The 24,410-nt window shown below is 34.4% G+C and overlaps 1 protein-coding gene across 1 annotated transcript in view; it reads left to right on the top strand.

The window, feature by feature from the left end:
* The first annotated feature begins 1,883 nt into the window (after window positions 1–1,883).
* The window catches only part of LOC149778454 (actin-related protein 5-like), a 101,799-nt gene continuing 79,272 nt past the window's right edge, over window positions 1,884–24,410 (top strand). Inside the window, exons 1-7 of the mRNA XM_089939292.1 lie at window positions 1,884–2,015; window positions 5,606–5,733; window positions 5,948–6,036; window positions 13,641–13,745; window positions 15,568–15,679; window positions 18,616–18,711; window positions 22,702–22,895. Of these exons, the coding sequence (XP_089795418.1) occupies window positions 2,002–2,015; window positions 5,606–5,733; window positions 5,948–6,036; window positions 13,641–13,745; window positions 15,568–15,679; window positions 18,616–18,711; window positions 22,702–22,895 (738 nt within the window). The 5' untranslated portion in view covers window positions 1,884–2,001. The remainder of the gene's footprint in view (window positions 2,016–5,605; window positions 5,734–5,947; window positions 6,037–13,640; window positions 13,746–15,567; window positions 15,680–18,615; window positions 18,712–22,701; window positions 22,896–24,410) is intronic.

Here is a 24,410-nt window from a genome sequence, read left to right as displayed (position 1 = left end):
AAATATTTGTGCTGCAAATTAATTCTTGGACAAGGATATTTTCTAGGGAAATACAATATTTGTTAAATTGTACAAAGCTTGTTGTCTTCACTCTTTTCTTGTTACTGTTTGAAAGAGCCTAAACACGTAAAACTAAAAACATTCAACAAATTATTACAAACTTATATCAATTAACATATCGTATGCAATTGAGTCTAACCTTGTGCTTTATTGAGAGTTATTCTTACAATGCAGCTGAATCTCTGTCTGGTTCTGGGTCTCTCAAATTCTTCCATACCCACGTCCCTTTTTAATCTCCTTTGATTCCATCAGACTTCCCTTTCAGCAGAAAAACGTGGACTGCCGAATTTCGCGAAGGAAATTACTTTAAACATAGAATTTCTCCGGGGAAACACCGCCCGCCTCGTTTAGCTTAGCCTGTCAGGATTGGTTTTCTCTAACCGCCAAAATTGTAACACTCCCATCGAAGTCAGAATAATTTTCTCTAGACCGTCTTTATTTAATTTTATTTTTATATGTTATTGAATTTGTTGTTGCCTTTTAATTAGTTAAATTAAGTTCATTTTTAGATCTATATTTAAATTAATACTCTTTTAATCATTAGTAATGCACCCGCCGATAATTCATGCTTATGTATCATTAAGGATAATTAGAATGGATTGTTTTTACTATTATAATTCCTTGCTTTTTTAATTCAGCTTTGACTGACTTTGTTCTTGTCTTTTTTAATTAGTTCACTAGAATTAGAATATTTACCTGATTGACATTTCGTTAACTGTGTGTTCTTTTTGTGCTTCGACCTTGAAGATATTTGAAAAAAGTCGATAATATTACATTAAAAAATTCGGGTGTCATCTCTTTTACACGGTGCATAGATAGACCAGAGAGAGAGAGAGAGAGAGAGAGAGAGAGAGAGAGAGAGAGAGCGTTATATTAAGGGAATTTAAATTAAGACCAGGTTAAATCATGAGAAGTAAGTCACGTTGATTTACATTTAATTAAATAGGTCATTAAAGGGATGAAAATTAGTCACTTTTACATTTCTGTTTTTTTTATGTATAATAAAGTCGCATTTTATCTTCAATTTTTTCGTATTAAATGTAATCGATAAAACATAACTTCATTGTTTAAAAAAAATATTGAATCTAGTTTCACTAACAAAATAAATATCTAAATATGGAAACTACAAGTGTTTGTTTAATATAATGTATTCATTTTCTATTCCAAAAAATATGTTTTTGACCATTACATAAGCCTGTTCTCCATGTGAAATCTTCAACTATTACTAAGGCCGCTTACATTTCTGTGGTTCTTTGGTATTTAATTGGAGGCGATTTTGCAATTGGGGCGATGCTGTGAAAATTGTGGCGTTTTTGTCGGGGGCTGGTATTAAGTGGGGTATTTTGACCTGTTTCCTTCAAATATAGTGCAAATAAACTTACTTAGTTTAATTATATATTTTTGCATATGAATTTTAAGGCTATTTGAGTGAATGAAATACAGTGTTGTGTCATTTAGTGGCATACAAATTATGTGAAATTTGTTTGAAAATAATGTTCTAACAGATCCGGAAGTTTACCGGTAATAATTTTATCATCACTGTAATGGGTGTTTAAATTATTATGAAAAAGAAATGAACATATCATATCGACACTTCACAACTGCAGCTCTGACTAAGTGTAAATTAACAGTATCATTTAAAAAATGTCTTCACGTATTATGTTATAAGTTTCACATTTTGTTCGCTTAAAAAATTCTTTTCAGAGATGAATTAATACCATAATGCACTTTAAAAGTGGTTTGCGGTAGGTTTATGGTGGTTTGCGGTAAATCGAAAGAGGCGACTTTTCTGATCATTCTTTTAGCACGACCCCTTGCAACAGCTCTTCTCCAAGAAGGTTTATAAGGAAAGCTAACTGGGCACCAAACAAAATTAAACGTCTCCTGTATAAGCTAAATAAATTTATTGGTCATTCAGGCATTTGACATTCAGGACGAAGAATGGCAACAAATGGGTATATTTAATGCCGTCTTCTCTCGCAATTATCTATAGCATAACTGCAAAGGCACAACAATCAAATGGCGCCTCGACCACTAACTCGAGTAACACTCCAATAACTATGCAGTTTAATCTAGACATTAGTATTTCCCGCGGCTCTAGATTACAGTTAGTTGAAGGGGCCTTTGGATGATACGTACAGAATATTTTGGATCAATCCTATGCTATTATGGGTTTAACACCATTTTTCAGCACATGATGGGGTGTGTGTGTGTAGCAAACTACACTCTAAAACCGAAATACACATATTATGTGCCATAATGCTTATGAAAATAAATGTATTATAATTTGTATATGTTTGAATAATGATTAGAAAGCAAATTAGAATTTGATTTGAGTTATTTTTATAGGAATTATTAACATTATTCTATTTATAGCTTCATTCTTTTACTGAAGACACTCGGCCGTACTTGATTAGACAGCTTTTACCTCATTTTAATTACTTCAAAATACATAAGTATATGATATTTCCACAGAAAATATGTGTATACTCATTTTGGATTCTCACAATCATAATCTCACTCGTATATTTTAAGTTCTGACCAATCCACAATTTATTATACCTGTTCAGTCTTGTAAAATCAAGTACGACCGAGTGACATTGTTACATGGATTGTGCCAGAAAAAATTGGTAAAAATTAAATATAATTTGCATCAAAATTGCTTAAATCAAAGTTTGTTTTGCTTATTATTGTTAAAAGAATTACAAATCATAATATCAGGCTGTACTGTGTACACCTATATATATACCATAAAGATGTAAATAATTGTATATTTTGGTGTGTGTTTCAGTGTATTTCAGTTTTTGAGATTATTTTGGTGTTTCTAGTTACCGCATGGTAGTTACCTATGGTGGGCAGTTAGTCCTATAATGTAAGATGCCACTCCTGACATTTGTGTTTTAGGTCGTCATTTTAGTGCCTGAATAGAAGCATTGTGTAACATGTTCTGAGGTTGACTCGACTAATATTGGAATGAGAAGTTAAATTTTCAGGAATATCTCACACATTTGGCACACCATATAGACACTTTTCTACAAACTTAAATCATATTGCTTTAGTCGGACTTTACTTACTCCAATGTCTCTTTTCTAATAAATTCAAATTCTGACAGAAGCAACTTGGATTAAATTGAAGTATGTTTCTTCAGTGAAAATGAATGAAAATATACTAATATTCGGTGCATCGATACACTGGAATGCATTTGAAAACAGCTAAACACAATATCATATAAACTATAGTGTATCATTGGTTGCGTATATTATTCATAATTTTGAAATTTAATACTAGTTATATAATAGATTAATATGTACTTTCTTTACTGCCAACAAGTGATGCAACATGAAATTGATAAGCTGGAAATTTTGCATTTTGGCAAAATGATGCATGTACCCCAATAAATTTGCAGGGGTTGTGTTAGGTAATAAATGTGGACGCAAAATAAGTGCTTTATTGTCACAGTTACTATCTTAATCGATGCATATTAAATTGAGAAATACACTTGTAGTGAAAACAGAGAAGGTATATATAATGTTTTACTTTATTTAGAGAACTACGCTTTGGTACATATACATGTATACATGCATGCCGTTTTGTTTGAAGTCTAATGTCAAAAAAATACAACATAATGAAATAGATAAGAAAGAGATCCCACAAAATCAGTACATATCATATTTATTGGAAGGTACTTATTTTTATTTTAAAAAATTGGTTAAGATAAAATATTTAGAGTCACAGTTACTAGTGATATAGGAGGCCCCGAGTAGACAAGTGGTCTAAAGTGCTTTCCTTTACGTATCACTGCCATCTCACCTCTGTCTGCGTGGATTCGAGTCTCGGATTCGGCCAGTGTGGGTTGGTGGTTCTTTCCGGAGTTTTCCAGAGTTCTTCCTCCACCATTAATATTGGCCGCCATGTATAGCCTATCATGTGCTGAAAAATGGCGTTAAACCCCACAACAACAACAACAACAGTTACTAGTGATATAAAATGGAACCTTCAAATTCAAGAATGATGCACCAAAGCAAATCATGCTCTAGGCTTATTAAGATGCAAGTTATTATCTTGCCCACAGGGCGTAGAAGAAATAGTTTTCAGGCATATAATTAGACCTATTTTAGAATATGCTTGTTCTGAATTATAGACACACCCATGACTTTCTATTGGGCTTGACAATTTTCCTTCTGCTTTCCCAGACTGATAAAAAAAGGAAAGATGGGCCAAGGCACTAAAGAATAATGTTGATATGCTCTGTTTACTTAGACAAAATGTTTTGAATAACTTTACGAATTGTTTTACAAAGCAAGCATATAATGACATGGAAATAAGAATCACTTCATGTATATTTATCATTAGTGTGATAAGCATTAAAATAACTTCCACTTTACACTATATCTTTATCCTGAACTTTAATGTGGATAAAATCATCACTGTAGTTGTAGCAGATCATGCTGACAATGCTGCTGATGTTTAAACTAAAAGTTCATTTCATTTGGTTCCAATTTTGGGGACTGCATGAAAAGTGGGAAGCATAATTTTTTTACTTGGTGCTTCTTAAATACAGACTGACACCTGCCTTGTGACATGCCCTGGACTTGTCATTTCTAGTGGAAATTTCCACCAAATTTGTAAGCATGAAGTCCATTATTTAAATTTTAGCAAACAATGTGACGAAAATCAGGTAGACCATAATTTTTCCCTATGGGGTAAATGTCTTGAACTCAAATCCATGTAAATATATTGTTTACAAATTATCATTATCTTAAAGCATAATCTACAATCATGAACAAAAGTTAGCTACTTAATGTGTTGTTTACAAATGACCCTTACAATCTATAATGATGGACAAAAGTGAAACACAGTTTGGATATACATAACAATACACACACACACACACACACACACACAGACACAGAGCAAATGGTAGTTCTACAATATATACTATAAATTCATCAGTTTTAATGGTTTGGCAAAAAAAATGAGATTCAGTGTTTAAATACATTGCAATGTCTATGAAACAATTTATATTACTGGTAAAGAATTTTATATTAGGCTCGCTTGATGTTTGTACCAAACACAGACTTCACAAAAAATTGGTGCCTCATGAATGAAAGTAAATATTTCAGTTGAATTCAACTGCACACACACACACACACATACACATAGAGGTACAAACAACATTGATACTAATCTGCATTACATAATTTACCATCAGATTATTGCCTTTGTTGTTTGTTCTATTGATTACTTCTAACAAACTGCAGAGACCCAGACCTGCTGGTGCATTATGCTATGGCAGATCTGGGTATCTGCAGTTTTTAGTTGGGTTCAATTTATAAGCATGTATATAGAGTACAATAGATGGTAAGTTTTAATATGTTACCCATTTATACTCAATACGTTTACTTGCAAGTTTCATGTTAGAAGAGAATGATAAGTTAAACTGAGCTTCATTTAATGAATCATTGGTAGATTTAATGTTTTTTTGTTGTTGGTCAGAATTATTTTATTTATTGCTTGTTAATGTTTTTTTCTTCTAATATTTCAGAATGAGTAATGGTGCTGTAACTGGTACTAATATATTCACCTTTAAAGATGAGCGTCCTGGTTTGGATCCTGTGTTGGAATACACAAAGTCACTCAGAGATGGTGCAGTTCCCATTGTTATAGATAATGGTAAGGCTACTACCTTTGCTAATGGAACAAAGATGTGTAAGATTAAATGTAAACTATTTTTAGACATGTGGTTTTATTTAGATTCAGATTTTGACTTTTGCTATTTCAAGATATAGTTTTATATCAGATGTCTATTGTAATGAAGTAAAACTATATGTACTACTGGTACCTCTGTAATGACCTAACTTGTGTATTTATGCTCTGTCATTCTCAGGTAGTTACCAGTGTCGTGCAGGTTGGGCCTTGTCTCCAAAACCTCAACTCGTATTCAAGAACGTTACAGCCAGACAGAGAGGAAAAAAGGTTGCATTTCTTGAGTTTGCTCATCTATCTTGATCTTCAACTTATGTGTTGTCAATAATTCAGTGATATATTTGGTTCATTGCTATTTTGTTTCCTGAAAATATGATATATTTTGTAAGTATTCACTCAGAATTAATTCACTAGCGAGGAGTGACTATTTGTTAAAATTCTATTGACATTGCAATGGTTTTTAAAATATATATTGTCATCTGAAATTTTTTCTGTACCTCTGATTTGTAATTCAATATCAAGCACACAAACATAAATACAAAATGTAAGGGTGGTTCTAAAATCTTGTTGGGGCCTAAGGTGTCAGCGTGGTTTAAGGTGCTTGCCTTTACAGATGTCTCATATGTCTCACCTGTATCCTCATGAGTTCAGGTCTCAGCTTGACCAGTGTGAATATGTGAGAAGCTTGCCAGTAGCTTACCAATGGTCATTTATTCTTCCTGTGGTCTTCCTCCACTGGCTATCATGTATAGCCTATCATGTGCTGAAAATGGGTGTTAAATACCACAAAATCAAACCAGAATCTGTTTCATGGATGTGATGTTACACTTGTAGGTGAAAGTTGGAACCATTGATGTCTTGTCAGCTGATATTTTGTTTTAACTTTACATTTAATTTTTGTGTGTGATCTAAAGCGTTCATCTTTACCAATCTCTGCCATCTCACCTTTGTCTATGTGGGTTCAAGTCTCAAGCTCAACCAGTGTGAATATGTGAGAAAACTTGCCAGTAGCTTCTCATGGGTCAGTGGTTCTTATCGGGGTTTTCCCAGTTTTTTCCTCCACCATTTATACTGGCAGCCATGTATAACCTCTCTTGAGCAGAGAAATGGCATCAAACATCAAAAAGACAATAACAACATTTATGTTCCACACTTAATGTAGGAGTTTGTTTTATTTCATTATCCCCTTGCAAAATGGAATAAAATTACCATATCTTTTATATGTAATAGTATAGCATGTGACCACACTTTAACGTTGTTTAAATAGGATTCCATGAGGATATCTGTTGAAAAGCATGATTAAAGAATATCAAAGACTGCAGAGTTCTTTGTTCCAGGTTTCTTTCAAAGAACATAAAATATGTATCTGTTACTATACCTGTTAGTACTTCAAAAGTTTGTCATCAGCATTCTGAAATCATAGATTCACTAAAATTCTCTTTTGCTAAAATAGCTTTAACAATAATATAGAGGTACTTGTCATCAGCACGCTGAAATCAAAATAGCTCTTACAGTATTATACCAGTACTAGTCATCAGAATGCTGAAATCAAATAGCTTGTACAGTATTTATAGGTTACTGCATTTGTATTGGAAAATATTAGTGTTTTTTAATAATACTGCTTGATCTTGAGAGTGCAGTATTACTCAGAAACAACAAGTTCATATTTTCCCATACGAATGCAGTAACCTTTTTATTTTATGCTCATTTTGTTTTCCTACATAAGGCTTAATTATAACAAAATACATGATAAGAAACAAGGTAATTGAATTTATGCTGTATTCCAAAATAAATACACAATTGTAGATTCATCAATACACAATAACAATATTAATGCACACATAGCACTGCTCAGTGACCTTTGAACTTCGCCATTGTTATGTATATTTAATTTGATTGTTTATTTGTTAGTTTTTTTTAAAAATTGAAAGACAGATGTACAATGGAGAGATTCTTTGAGTCTGGTGATAGAGTTCTGTCTCTCTTGCTCATTCTTTAGGGTTTTCTTCAGATTAGGTATTGTGGCCCTTACAAAGTTAAGAAGGAAACGAGTGAGTTAAATTACAATAATAGTACTCCTGATATGTAAATAAATTAAAGGAGTACCAGCATGTTGATAGAGATAGCTAGGCTAAGCATGCAATTAATTTAGTTGTACTTGTCCCACTCAGTGAGGATTTAAGCGATGGAATGCAATCAGACTATACTGATTTTGGAGTAATAAATCTTCAAAATTCAGAAATTATGAATAATCTGGACCAGAAACTTTCACGTTTGCAACAAGAAAAGAATGAACTTAAACAGTTATTACTTGAATTTGAGCACTTATTTCCAGATGTTCCTACAAGAACAAGTAGAATCGACCATGACATTGAAATCGTAAATTCAACACATTTGAAACAACACCTGTTCAAGATGAACCCTCTCAAACAGAAATGTTTGAAAAACCAAAATTCAGTATTTGCTGGAGAATGATTTCATAGAGTCCAGTAAAAGTGACTGGAGTTCACCATATATACTTGTTCTGAAATCAGATAATACTTTCTGCATGTGCCCTGATTATAGGAAGGTGAACAGTGTGACTAAAATAGATTTATTTAAATTACCAAAAATCGATGACTGCATTGATAAAATTAGAAATGGAAAGTATGTCACCAAAATTGACCTTCTGAAAGGATTTTGGCAAATTCTACTGATGGAAAGAGCAAAGGAAATTTTGGCATTTGTGACTCCAGATGGACTTTGTCAATATAAAGTGATGCCGTTTGGGATGAAGGGTTCGCCTAGTAGTTTTCAGTGTTTAATGAACATGATTACATCTGGTCTAGATAATTGTGATGTTTACATTGATGATGTCATCATCTACAATGACACCTGGAAAGATCATTTAGCAACAATTTGGAAATTCTTTGACAGACTCACTGATGCAAGTTTGACAATTAATTTATCCAAAAGTGAGTTTTGCCGAGCTTGTGTAACATTTCTAGGACATGTTGTGGGACATGGACAGGTTAAACCTATAGATGCTATGGTCAAGGTTATCTTTGAATTCCCTGTGCCTATCATTAAAAAGCAACTGATGTGATTTTTGGGTATGGCTGGATACATTTGGAACCTTTGTTACAGTTTTTCCATAATGACTGAACCCCTGACAAATTTATTAAGCAAGAAAAATAAGTTTCTTCAGACTGAAAAATGTCAGAAGGCTTTTGATAAGTTAAAAGCCATACTTAAGAGTACACAGTTCTTACAGCTCCAAATTTCAGTCAATCATTTAAACTCTCTATTGATGCAAGTGATGTTGGCATTGGAGCAGTATTGATTCAAGAAGATAAAAATGGTGTTGATCATCCAGTGTGCTATTTTTCTAAGAAATAAAATAAGCAGGAGAGAAATTATTCCACAATCAAGAAGGAATGTTTGGCTTTGACATTGGCATTACAACACTTTGAAGTTTACATTAGTTCAGCTCCTTCTCTGATTATTGTGTTTAGTGATCACAACCCCCTTACTTTCATCAGCAAGATGGGGAAAAAAAGGGTGGAGTTTGTTGTTAAAGGAATATAATAGTGAAATCAGGCACATCAAGGGAAAAGAGTTTAATAGCAGATGCACTTTAATGTGTATAGAAATGTATTGTTTCCTGTATACTTTATGTCATTCATAAGATTTCATCTTATATATATATTTTTTACCACATGTATATTTGACTAATTTAAAACAGAAAGATTTATTGCATAAATTGCGAAAAGAATTGTTGTTTTGGTCTGCTTAAAATTGAAATTTGGGGTCATTATGTGAATGAATGTGCATGGTGACAACTTTTCCAGTTGGTCTGGAATGGATCAATTATTTTGGTCAATTCTTCTCAATTCTGATTTCTGCTTGTGATGGACTGGATAGTTCTGCTTGAAGTACATGTGATTTGGAAGGGACCCACCATGAATCAGCTGCATATGTAGTTTATGATCTGTCATGATTGTTTGGAATTAATAATGTGGGAAAAATATGAACTCTTTCAGTTGAAATTATCAAAAAGATGCTATGAAATATCACATTCATTTCCTTTTGAGTGCATTAAGGAGAATGTGATTGTTGTTGGAAATGTAGTTGAAATTGTAGTACAATTTTGCAGTGTGTAATCAAGTTTTAGAACCCATGACAAGCTCATGTAATTCAGATTTGCAGAGCAAACTAAGAAATTATATTTTAAGGAAATTCAAGATGCAAAAATATAAGTATATTTTTTGCCATTCTTATTATTAGCTAAAAAGACATGTTTATGCCATGTCACTTGTATGCTTTTTATAGGAACCCCAGCCATGTAATGACCTCTACTGTAGTATGGCTTCTATTGCTAGCCTAAATCCGAAACATTATATTAAAAAGTTAACTTGGAAAATTGCAAAGCAGCTGGAGTGTGATAGTCCATTCATCCAGCGGAAATAAGAATTCTTCTTTGTGGTCTTGATTTATTTAGTCTGACACCATTATTTTTGTACCAGAACCTTCAGTTAAATGTTTTCTCAAATTTAATACTTTGACATTATAAAATGATACATCTCTGATAGGTATGCAATTGCCCATGTTTTCAATATGCTTTTCTATGCTCCAGAGAGCACTGGTCATAGCCTGAACCATTCCATTTATAAATTCTTTAACTGTTTAAATGATCAGAATAGTATTTTCAAACTTGCATCTGTCAAGTTTGTTGTACACATCGTGAATATCATGTTCATTTGTTTGCTTCTTTGAAAGTTTTATTTGTGAATCAGTAAACTTGTCCACATCGTTCACTTTATCATCTCTGCTTTTAATTAGATGGAAAAGCTTCTTTAATTCATCCACAAACAAATCTAACAAACTAAAACCTAAAGTGTCTGCCACATGAATGTACATGGTTTATTTACAGAGTAGTTCCTAAATATGCTATATGCTATTTTTAGATGCACATGTTGTGTAATATGAAGCTGTGCAATATGGAAAAATATTGCACGATTCTGACAATATAAAGTTAATGGGAAACAAAGAGCATACTTATAGGTTACTGCATTTGTATGGGAAAATATGAATGAGTTTTTCAGATGGAATACTGCACGACCTTGGGAGTGAAGTATATCCTTCCAACAAAACAAGTTCATATTTTTCCCATACAATTGCAGTAACCTTTTTATTATATAACCTTTTTATTACATGCTCTTTTTCTTATTCTACCTAAGGCTTATATATATAAATAAGATACACTACAAGAAACAAAGTAAATGAACGTATGCCGTATTCCAAACTAAATACACAAGCGCAGATTCATCATTACACAATAACAACATTATTAATGCGCACATAACTCCGCCCAGATATATTTGAACTTGTCGTACGCTAGACATAAGTTTTAAAAGAAAATGGCATCTTTGTCTACTTAAAATTGAAATTTGGAGTCATATTGTGAATGAATGCGCATTGCAACAAGTTTTCCATTTGTTCTGGAATGAATGGATTTTTTTATTTTTGTCGATTCTACGAAAGTTTGTGATTATGGACTGGATTCGTCTGTGCAAATTGTACTTGAAGTACATCGGATTGAAGCAGCGTGGGAGAAGTGTTTTGACATCTACAAGTGTGTTTGTTCTGTCATTGACTATTTGAAATCAATATGGGAAAAATATGAAGTCTTGCAATTGCAATTATCAAAACAACGCTATTGAATTTAATGTTTATTTCATTTTGAGTGCAGTAAGGAGGATGTAATTGCACTTGAAATATAGTTAGAATTACAGTACAATTTTGAAATGTGTAATCAAGCTTGAGAACTCATGGCATGGCTCATGTAATTCAGATTTGCGGAACTAAGAAAGTACATTTTGAGGAAATTCAGGATGTAAAACTGTAAGTATACTTTTTGCCATTCTTATTACCAGCTAGAGGAGATAGCTTATGCCTTGTAACTTGCATGTTATTTGTAGCTACCCAGCAGTTTTATGAAATCTGGCATCTATCGCCAAAATCCAAAACATTGTATCAACAAAGTTAACGCGGAATGTAGCAAAGCAGCTGGTATGTGGCAGTCCACAAAAGATCTACTTTAGTTCATTCAGAAACAAATTTAATCAACCAAAACGTAAAGCATCTGCTACACGATTGTACATGGTTTGTTTACAAAGTAGTTCCTAATACACTATTGGGCACACGTGTCCTGCACATGAATGCAATATGAAGGTGTGCAATATCGTAAAATACTGAACGATTCTGACAATGTAAAGTTAATGGAGAAGAAAATGAGCATATAATAAAATGATATATGGTACTTGTCACCAGCATGCTGAAATCAAAATAGATTTTACAGTATTGTATAGGTACTTGTCATCAGCATGCTGAAATCAAAATAGATTTTGCAGTATTGTACAGGTACTTGTCATCAGCATGCTGAAATCAAAATAGATTTTGCAGTATTGTACAGGTACCTGTCATCATCATGCTGAAATCAAAATAGATTTTGCAGTATTGTACAGGTACCTGTCATCATCATGCTGAAATCAAAATAGATTTTGCAGTATTGTACAGTTGCTTGTCATCATCATGCTGAAATCAAAATAGATTTTGCAGTATTGTACAGTTGCTTGTCATCATCATGCTGAAATCAAAATAGATTTTGCAGTATTGTACAGGTACTTGTCATCAGCATGCTGAAATCAAAATAGATTTTGCAGTATTGTACAGGAACTTGTCATCAGCATGCTGAAATCAAAATAGATTTTGCAGTATTGTACAGGTACCTGTCATCATCATGCTGAAATCAAAATAGATTTTGCAGTATTGTACAGGTACTTGTCATCAGCATGCTGAAATCAAAATAGATTTTGCAGTATTGTACAGGTACTTGTCATCAGCATGCTGAAATCAAAATAGATTTTGCAGTATTGTACAGGTACTTGTCATCAGCATGCTGAAATCAAAATAGATTTTGCAGTATTGTACAGGTACTTGTCATCAGCATGCTGAAATCAAAATAGATTTTGCAGTATTGTACAGGTACCTGTCATCATCATGCTGAAATCAAAATAGATTTTGCAGTATTGTACAGGTACTTGTCATCAGCATGCTGAAATCAAAATAGATTTTGCAGTATTGTACAGGTACTTGTCATCAGCATGCTGAAATCAAAATAGATTTTGCAGTATTGTACAGGTACCTGTCATCATCATGCTGAAATCAAAATAGATTTTGCAGTATTGTACAGGTACTTGTCATCATCATGCTGAAATCAAAATAGATTTTGCAGTATTGTACAGGTACTTGTCATCAGCATGCTGAAATCAAAATAGATTTTGCAGTATTGTACAGGAACTTGTCATCGGCATGCTGAAATCAAAATAGATTTGACATTATTGTATATGTACTTGCATATTGTTACATACAGGATTTCTTTGCTATCCAATTTTTTAAATTTGAAAAATGTGAAATTCAATTTTAGACAACATCATGAAACTCATGAAAGTGACTTGTCGTCTTATTGCTATAAATAATTAATTAGTAAAATGTCTTTACTGCTTTGATCATGATATTGATGTAAAATTCATTTAAATAATTTTGCTTCAAGAAGAGTTACAGATGCTTTTAAAAATGTTTTTTCTTATCCTCTAATTATAAAGTCATTTCTAAAAGGTATTGTGTAAAATGTCCCATTTAATGTATATAGTTAGGATTTTCCTGTCTTTGAGATTCTTTTCCATTTGAGGTATTGCTGGCAAACATGAAGGTAGTTGGTGGTATATTGGTCTTCAAGCTGTAGATTATTAAATGAGAGTGAATTCATAAAATATATTGATGTGAACCCAGTGAATGGAAGTCATGAAAATTGTGTTTAACTATATTGTTAGGAGACAGATGTACAAGTTGGCAATGAGATCACAAACCTGGAAGTTGTTAGATGGATGCTGAGAACACCATTTGACAGGAACTTGGTAACTCTGTACGATGTCCAGGTAAGATGTTCTTCCTTTTCTTTCAAATGTTAGCATGTTTACTTGTATATGAAGTGCATCCAGCTGATGTTACTGATGTGTAATGCCTCCCCCGATTTGCTGTCACGTGATATACTAACCTGTTATGGTATACAACTTTGCACGGATTCTGTTGAGTTAAGTTATACAGTTATATTGCGGGAATTGTGTTTCTCATTCTGTATGTGTATAAAAATATTTTCCTGTGTTGAACATCAATTGAGGATATCTTTGTCTTTCACCACATAAATGCCATGTTATATACATGTATGTCTCATGATGTCAGAATAGCATTTTATTGGTGCATGTCAGCACACTGGCTTGTATGTCATGATTGTGGGCAGTTTATGTATGTCTTGACATGTCATGATTGTGGGGAGTTTATTATGTATGTCTTCGCATGTCATGATTGTGGGCAGTTTATTATGTATGTCTTCGCATGTCATGATTGTGGGCAGTTTATTATGTATGTCTTCGCATGTCATGATTGTGGGCAGTTTATGTATGTCTTCACATGTCATGATTGTGGGCAGTTTATGTATGTCTTCACATGTCATGATTGTGGGCAGTTTATTATGTATGTCTTCGCATGTCATGATTGTGGGCAGTTTATGTATGTCTTCACATGTCATGATTGTGGGCATTTTGTTTATGTCTTCACATGTCATATTGTGGGCAGTTTATGTATTTAACTTAGTAATTAACTAAACTCTGGGATTTGAAAACTTTTCATTTAGTCCCTTGCCCTCCAGGGCAAATAACTTCTAACTTTTACTTGACTTGCATGGGTTTAAAATGTTTTCCCTTGCCCTCTGTGACTAATATTTTGGAGCATTTACTCGTCTTGCATAGGATTTTCTTGTCCTGTACTTGTGTATAATTTTTAAGACTGAAAACGTAAACATCATGTATGATATTGTTTCAGTGTTTTGGCAAGATTTTGCATGCAGGTTTTTCAAATACCTTTTCATGCTGAACATACTGGATACACATTAAACCACAGTCAGGATGATTTTGAGGCTGATATTAAATATTATTTGCAAACTGAATAATATAGCACACTGGACTGATTGTCATACAGTAAGTCATGCCTGTTGAACCTGTTCTTAAACTTTAAAGAATTATACTTTTGTCTGCTGTTTGATTTTCTCTGCTTAGCATTTTATGATCTTTTCATTCCTTAACTCTTCCAATGAAGGAAATACTTTTGAATGACCAACATGCCAACTAGTCAGGTGATGATGTCTCAGAATGAATGCGTGCAAAAACCAGCTGTTGCAATTGACAGAAATAAACAATTTACAAAGTGGCCTTTGCTTGATTTCTAAATAAACTTTACTACATGCATTTGCAGAATTAGAACTAAAAATAGAAAATGTTGGGGTATCCTGGTGTATGGGATGCTTATGTAAATATAATATATGTGAAATTGAATCAAAAGCCTTAACAATAGATTAGTTTGCATCTGGTTGATAGAGACTCATCACAAATGAATATGATTGTAAGGATATTTCTGTCATTTTTCTTGAAAAGCCACTTTACCTTCCTTTTTTGTCACAGATAAGTATGAGAGGACTTGGGAGGAATGGAGTTTTTTAGCCCTGTTTTCTGTCTGCCTTCAGCCTTAGCCCTGTATCTGTCTGCCTTCAGCCATCTTTCCAGTTGTATTCTTAATTGTAAATTGAAATAATACACTATTTCTAAATATTTAAAATTTTAATGGATATTTGAAAGGAATGCCGTCATGTCCAGTGCAAATTTCAGAAACTTGCATATGGAGGATTCTGTTATCTCTTATTTGTAGGAGCAGATACTGGATTACATCTTTGCCCATCTTGGTATAAATACAGAGGGTGAGGTCAACCATCCAATTGTTATGACAGAGCCTGTATGTAATCCCAACTACTGTCGAGCACGTAAGTCTTTGTTATCGAAATCAGAAAGTCACTATCCTATATTTTCTCTATATGTGCATTTTTTGCAGATATACTTATATCAGTTATATTGATCCCACATGATTCCTTCCATCGATGTCTCAGTTCTGCTAATAATATAATCATGATGCATCAAATGTGTAGAGGATAATTAAATTTGGTAAAAGCAAACCCTTGCTGATAATCAGGGTCCATTACTGCCAATTGTATTATGTACTTAACTGCTACATGTTAAAAATCAGAAACTCATTGAAAGTGTATTTGTATAGATAAAATAATTGTCACATTGTAGTAATTGTGCCCTGAAACCGCAATCCTTATGTACATGCAAGGTGCATATTTCAAGATATTTCTTAAGAAATAGAGCACCTTGTGTTTATGATTAGAGTCCCAATGTACAAAGTTGGCAGATCCCTATAGTAATCAGATCTGTCTGTTAGCAGTTTGGTTTCTTCAGAAAATCATTGCTGGGAATTGCTGGATTTGAACCATATTTGATATGAAGCTCAATTTTGAGAAGATCCTCAAAGTTTGATTTCCAGTTTTGTGTGTCATTAATTACAGGAGTTATGGTCCCTGATTGCCAGTCTTCCTGACTTTCATTTCCACAGCTTCAATTTATCATGGATTGATTTTAATCAAATTTTGGCATTCAGCTCTATGTCGATGAGTTCTTGAATGAATAAGATTTCAAGCATTCCATGACATTGAGCCATGCCTCCTGATTGCCCAGTCTCCTAATGTTTGTTACCACAATAAACTTTACCAAAGTTAGTTGGATTTCATCCAGGTTTGGTGTGTGGCTTTATATTGATGATACCTTAAATTTCTAGCATTCCACAACATGATATACAAGATTTATGCCCTATACTTGTCTAACAGCCTGATTTTATTTTCTGCAACATAACTTTCACAAAATTTGGCATGCAGCTTTGTAGTGCATGAAAATATTATTTATAGGAATTATTTACCTGCTTGGACCATCTTCTGACTTTGCTTTGTGCTGTGTGGCTTTACACAGAATTGTAGAATTTGAACCAAATATGGTATGCAGGTTTATATTGATGAAATTTTATTTTCTTGTATTCCAAAACAACATTTATGAGTTATGGCCATCGGTTTCTGATCCTCTTAACTTGGGGCTTCGGCAGCATAACTATGCTATAGGTTATTGGATTTCAAGCAAATTTAGCTTGTACCTTAATAAGACCTTTAATTAATTTGGATTTTAGCATTTTACAGTTCAATTTACAGGAGTTATGTATTGCATTTAATCCTGATAGAAACCTTTACTTTCAAAATTATAAACTCCTTGAAACATGACTCACTCTTTTCTCACCACATATTGAAAAATCTAATTTTAAGTATCATGTACACTACACCTTTTTATAGTAGAAACATGAGTAATGGTGATATTTCTATTGAATTTAACAACTTTACCACATATCCCTCAAATCAGATATCATGTTACAATAGTACCATTGGAAACTAATCTCAAGGTCATCAGGGTTAAAGGTGCAAGATTGCAAAGTGCCAAACCATAATATTCAAATACTTTATCAAAATTTGAGGTTTACCAGCTTAGTAATTTTTTTTCTTCTACACTTTATGAATAAAGTTTCTATTTTTATGTTCAGAATAAAAAACTTTGTATTCACTGGGCTGATTTGATGGAGCTTATTGCCATATTTCAAACATTTTTGTCACAGAGTTTCTTGGTGATTTGCAGCCGAGGTTTCCCATGTGTGGGTAATACAAATGTAATGAAATGCATTATTCAGATGGGTCTAATGGTAATAGGTACCATATTATTCATATTCAAGCAAATCCACATCCTAAATTAATACAATCTGCAGATGAATGACTTAAGGAACTTTTGCTTTTTCCGTAAGGTAACACTGAACGGTTTTTTGTATGATTGACCATGGAGTACATTTTTTTTATAGCAGAGACATCTATACTACATCTGAAGGTTTGTCCCTCATTATTTACATTGATGTCAAGAGTGCATGATTTCATGTTGTATGCACAAGGGGACAATTCTAGAGCAGGCACACATGTTTTAGTCAGGTTGAAGTTTTGCCATTTTCTTTGCATGAGCGGCTGCCCATTTTCTGTCATCTCCCTTTTTCTGTGTTTATGGTAATTCATTCGTAGTCCACTTTTATCTTCATGAAAGCAGCATCTGGGATGCAATTGCTGGAACGTGATAAGGAAAATTTTCTGATTTTCTTCAGTATAGCTTCTTGTTGAGTTTTTAAATGTCAAGTTTTAGTGAATTTCTCATGTTGTAAGGAGGGGAGTTGGTGTGGCTATAAAGGGGGTAATCACTTAGGGTTAAGCTTTGCTGTGCGCATTATTTTTTTTTACTGATTTAGTTTTATTTACAGTGGTCCCCTTCTTATACAGCCACCCCTTCTACACCGGGAAAGTGGTCTTATAAGACAGGTGGCCTTTCCAGAGGGGGATTAAATTTTTTGTGAGGAGTATATGTCATGTACATAGTAAGAAAGCTACATACTTAAAAGCATTTAATATCTTCATTTAATATCTTCATTTAAAAGTAACATTAATTATTATTAATAGACTTATTTCAACTGAATATACATTAATAGTTCTTATTCTTGGTGTAAGCGTGATATGTGAGTGGGTATTGTTGTCATGCACATTGCAAAACCATTCAAAAACATCATTTAAATCTTGGTACATAATTCTCTTTCCATTAAGTTTATTTTAGGTCAGTATCATTGACACTGTTAGCCATAGTCACAAAAGCATGCCGTTTTGTTTGAAGTCTAATGTCAATTTCTTATGCACATTCGACAGCAGTGTTATATAAAAAAGAGGGAGTGGTTGGGTTCAGCTAAACTATTTCTTTCAATATATGTTTAATACTTTTAAATTTTTTATTTCTTCAGAAATGTCAGAGCTGTTGTTTGAGTGTTATCATGTCCCCAAAGTTGCATATGGAGTGGATTCATTGTTTAGTCTTCTGAACAATCACCCTGCGCCAGGTAGTTACATCATGTTACTGCATTATTATTTATAACCAGGTAGTTACATCATGTTACTGCGTTATTATTTATAACCAGGTAGTTACATCATGTTACTGCATTATTATTTATAACCAGGTAGTTACATCATGTTACTGCATTATTATTTATAACCAGGTAGTTACATCATGTTACTGCATTATTATTTATAACCAGGTAGTTACATCATGTTACTGCATTATTATTTATAACCAGGTAGTTACATCGTGTTACTGCATTATTATTTATAACCAGGTAGTTACGTCATGTTACTGCATTATTATTTATAACCAGGTAGTTATGTGTTACTCCATGACTGTATTACATCTCCTTCAAATATGTTCCCTGATCACATTAACATTATGATAAACCTACTTCCTCCTGAATCCAGCCCTCCTAAAAAGACAAATAATTGTCTTTTCCTGTCTGTTTCTTATAGATAAAGGCAGGAACTCTTGCCCATTACCTCTCATTGCCACCACCAGGTGTCACCAGCTTTTAAACTTCACTGTCATGTTGATACATGCACAAAATTACCTCGTGAACATCCAAGCCATATTTTGTGATTTTATCAGTAGCTGCTGCCAAATTTGGAAGTATTGTGTTCCTTAATCATTACTACACAGGTGGTATACATTTTACTTTTATATTTTTTCTCAGAATTTTGGATGAATTTGACAATTACGGACTTAGTCTTTTAGACTCCTTATACCAAAATGGCAACCACACTAATGTTGTAGATGTGTTATTGACTTAGCATGCCAATGCAATTTTTCCTATAACCTGTTAATAACTGGTGTGTAGTTGCATATTATTTACATGCAAAAGTGCTTCTTGTACTGTTTTTTGCTACTTTTCTATAATTTTTGGTTGTTTCAGTCTGAATGGTGACCAATGCGCTACATGTAACAATTTCCAATACAGTGAGGACAACCATATCAGCCTGTGTTAGACTTGGTTTAAGGAACTTGGTCAATAGTGTTAAAAAAAAATCAACCAAAGGGAATGATAAAAGAGCCAAGAGCCAACACTGGCAGTCCAGCCAACACCAGCAGTCCAGCTGTCCCAGTATGGGGATCTTTTCATTGAAATAGTCCAGCCAAATAGTTCATGTGAGGATATTAGAGATAGATCCATCCATCTAGCCATGCCATCGGCATCTTATTACTATACCTGAAATTTAAATGAGAAATCTGTTTGTTCAGCCATTACCAGTGACAGCCAGACCATCTACCGCCAGCATCTGGGTTGTGGGCATTTGCCCTCCTGTGTTGCTGAGTTTGAAAATAATCCAGAAGTTATGGGTTTAGAATGGCAAGATGATTCTGATTGCCCCTCTCAGATGGGTCAGGTCCTGGGTCAGTGATCTATTCGTTCTGTCAATAGATATGCCCAGGAAGATTCAAGCCAACCCTAATCTTCTCTAGCATCCTTAGTCAGAGGTGGTTCTTCCCTGACCGGACCGTCCTCTTCTTTTATGTGCTCTGCTCTTACCAGGACAGCCTTGTGAGGCAAACAATTCAAGCCTTTGATTAAGAAAACCCTCCACTCTGAAGGCTTATGAGGGACAGTGGCTTGTTTTTAGGGACTGGTGCAATACCAACAACATCGTCTCTTTGCATGTCTCAAGCTCTCAACTGGCTGACTTTTTCACTGGCTTTTGAAGAGAAACAGTTGGGCCCCAATTTCTACCAAAGGCTACCACCCCATGATATTGGACACATTCCTGCATCATAGCAGACATGTTTTTGGGCAGGATATAGTCTTATCAGACCTTTTGGACAATTTGTGTCTCAATCAGCCAGTAACCCTCATTTTGTCTCAGAATGGAACCAATTCTAGGTCATACAATAATGTTTCCTGACACCATTAGTTTCTGCATGCAGGGTATGAGAGCTGCATGCCCTTTAGGTCGACCCAAAATCTCTTCACTTCAGATCGGAGGGTTCATTGGTTCTCTTGGCAGAATCAGGCTTCTTAGCCCAAAATAGGTTACTGTCTGTCGGTAATCAAAGAGTCGTCACTCACTTGTTCTCTTCCATAGACAGGTTGAGAACAGCAGTCAGGAAAGATCCTGTTCATGCTTTCAAGAATGAAGTACAGAGTGACAAATCTTGGCATGTGCAAATGACTCTTCCTTCCAGGGTGAGCCAGAACACAGAATAACACCTGTCATGCCCTTTCTTCATGGCTGAAGTGGGTCATACACTTGGTGTACTCTGACGGCTCAAAAGATTACTGCACAGAAGTATTGAGCAATTGCACTCAGATGCAACATTCTGACCCATTATATAATAGAAGCTGTTCGATGGCATGCAAAGTCAACTCTTGAACTTCCATCTTATAGATTTGGCATTGTAAAGACAACCTTGAATCTGGTAGGTCCAGTAGTTGCAGCACAGGCAGCCATCAGACCCAACTAGATCAAACAACACAGCTTGAAATTTTATAAGTAAGAAGATTTTCAATAATCATCTTAACTGTATGTTAGGGTCACAGGTCAAATGACCCCAGGCTGTTTTGCTCATGTAATTAGGAGAACGGGTTATCATTCACATGGGGAAATTCAGCTATTCTTGCCTAGAAAGATACCCAAGGTAGAGGTCAGATGCTTAGTATCCCCTTCTCCTGATACTTATTCTCCTAACATAATGTGATTGGGGAACGTGTTCAAAGGATAAAGCAAATTCTTAAGTAAATTATGTTTCTCCAAAAATACTTACCTAATCATATTACTTAAGAACCTCCCAACCGCCCCGCCATGTGTGCATCCTCATTAATCTCTCATTCCTCTAAAAACTAGTGGCACCTGGTTGTGCCAAGGGGAGGTAATGAACAAGAGTTATTGCCATTTGTCTATTGATATAGACAGGAAAAGACGATTTTCATCTTTCAGTAGTTCTTGATTAGCAGGCTAATATTCTTAACATGATGTGATTGGGTAAGTATTCTCGGAGAAACATAATTTACTTTTGTTAATAATACTTACCCAATCATAATGGACGTTTACCTTCCCAGCTGCCTTGCACTTAAATCCTTATTGAGATCATTCCTCTTGGTGCAGCAGTAACTCAAGTATTCGTGGAATTTGGTGCCAATCCCTGTGTCAAGGGAAAATCATGCTATTTAACTGTCACCTAGATGGTCAGATAACTTTTAGCTTGTCAGCTAAACATTTTAGCCTGGGAGGGCTGGATTCATGATCTACTTGGAATTCTCTTAGTGTTTTATGATCAGGTAAATTTTATTGAAGAAACAAATTTTACTTGAAAAAATTGGTTTCTCTGTCCTCAGCATTTGATAATTTCTGACATTTTCAGTGGGGGATTCTTGGTGCTGAAGTGCCATACATTTGTCATTTTTTTAGAATATTCATACCAGTAAGACTTTAAACAAATTTGTACACAATCATTATGTTGGTCTGATTATAATAGTAACATAGCAGAATGTGCAGCGGATAGCGCAGGGGTTGGCAACCTATGGCAATGGTGCCACAAGGTGGCATGTCGAGAGGTTTTGTGTGGCACGTGAAATGCAGCCAAAAATCTCGATTTTAAAACTGTGTTACTCTCTTACTGGTGGTACATGCTCATTCATTTTGTAATTAATCCACAAAAAAGTGGCATGCTAAGTCAAATAGGTTGACAACCCGTGGGATAGAGTATATCATCGGACTCAGAAATTTCTTATTGTAATTTAAAAAAACAAATACAGGAGACAGGAATTTACAACATTGACAATGAGATGAGAGGCATCGCTGATATTGGGTGAGCTGTCCTCCCACTCAAGAGGTTCACATTTATGCATATAACACACCCAGATATGCCACTGCATATTGTACTGACTGATCATGGTCTATGTTATTAATTCTAATTATGATGCCAGACAACATGGTGTATGTTTTTCACAGACATGTAGTCATTTGACATGTATTGATATAGACATAATAATAAAGCCTGTGCTGTTTTCCAGAGAAAGCAAACTCAATGATTGTTGACTGTGGATACCAGACAGTGCACCTTCTGCCAGTGATAGCAGGTCAGCTGGATCCAAGTAACTGTCGACGTATCAACCTTGGTGGAGCACAGTTGGATGTCTTCATGCAGCGACTTCTTCAGCTGAAATATCCTGGTCATAGTGCTGTTCTGACTCTCAGTCGTGCTGAGGTGAGACTCAAGTTATTTTGGTTTTAATGTATAAATCGGTGGTGTAATAATAACGTTTTCTTGTTGAATTATGAAATTATTTTATTTTTAAACTAGAGAAATTTAAGTGCACAGCTTAATAAAAAATATTTTAATAGCATTACTACAATACCTGCTGCAATTGCATTGCTTATATTTATGGGATGCTACACCCAGCACAAATTAAATATTCATTCTGCCTGTTAGAAATTAGAACTTAGAATTGAAAAGAACATGATCCCAGTCTGATTTGTGAGTCACAGCCAATATACAGAATACCTTCTTTTTCCTTGAACTTCATGCAAGTAACGTATGCCAAAATCGCTAACCAAAATTGGCTCTTGATGTTTTTATTTTTACATCTTATTGGTCAATCTTCGATCCTTTTGTGTTGATTGATTATTTTTTATCACTCGTCTTACATAATTTGAAGGGGCCCCAAGTGGCCGAGTGGTCTAAAGCTCTCTCCGTTACAGATCATTGCCATCTCACCTCTGTCTGTGTGGGTTCGAGTCTCTTATTCGGCCAATGTGGGTATGTGAGAAAGCTTGCCAGTAGCTTCTCGTGGGTTGGTGGTCCTTTCCGGGTTTTTCCCGGGTTCTTCCTCCACCATTAATACTGGCCGCCATGTATAGCCTATCATGTGCTGAAAAATGGCGTTAAACCGTACAACAACAACAACAACATAATTTGAATGAATTTGTGTTTCTATGGCTAAGTTGAAAGGTTTTGGGGTTTCACTCAGCAGTTGGGGAATCTGTTTATTGTTAGCCCCTTTTCAGTAATACATGTTTGGGTAAGTAATTATTACCTTCCCTTCTTTGGTTTCCAGTTACCTCATTTTTTTTGTAATTTCTAACTCATAGACTTGACAAGCTTATGGGATGGTCTTTCATCCATCATCTGTTATCTGTTTTCCATCTTTTAGCACAAAAAATATATTGTTACTTCTACTTGGAGGATTAAAATGAAACTTCACAATGACATTCATCCCTTAGTTGGTTCCGAATAAAAATGATGCCATTCTGACATCCAGTATGGCTACCAAGGCAGCCATTTTTTTTAGATCTTATTGCTTCTTATCCTGAATGAAATTCATATTGACTTTTTGAGTTTTTACCAGAAGACTTCTTATGATGACATATTGGTTCTAAATGAAAATGGTGCTGATCTGATAACTAATATGGTAACCATAGTAACCATCTTGAAAATTTTGTTATCACTACTACTTATGAACAGTTGATCATATCACCATGTGATTTTCACCAATTTAAACGTGTTTTTATGATACTATTGTCTTAAGATTAAGTAACAGATAAAGCAAAATCAACAATTATTTCTCTAGAATACAGAACGAGCTGCAGTGGCTTGGTGGTTAGCATGCTGGTTTTGCATCTGAAAGGGTGCAAGTTCAATACTACTATCAGACCAGTCTGGATGAACTACTGTGGTATGTCCACGGGCAACATACTTTACTTCAGTTGCCTCAGCACTAAA

This window comes from Sinohyriopsis cumingii, chromosome 17 (assembly GCF_028554795.1).
Source record: "Sinohyriopsis cumingii isolate HCF-2022 chromosome 17, ASM2855479v2, whole genome shotgun sequence".
Lineage (NCBI taxonomy): Eukaryota > Metazoa > Mollusca > Bivalvia > Unionida > Unionidae > Sinohyriopsis > Sinohyriopsis cumingii.
This window is presented reverse-complemented; position numbering and strand designations above follow the sequence as displayed.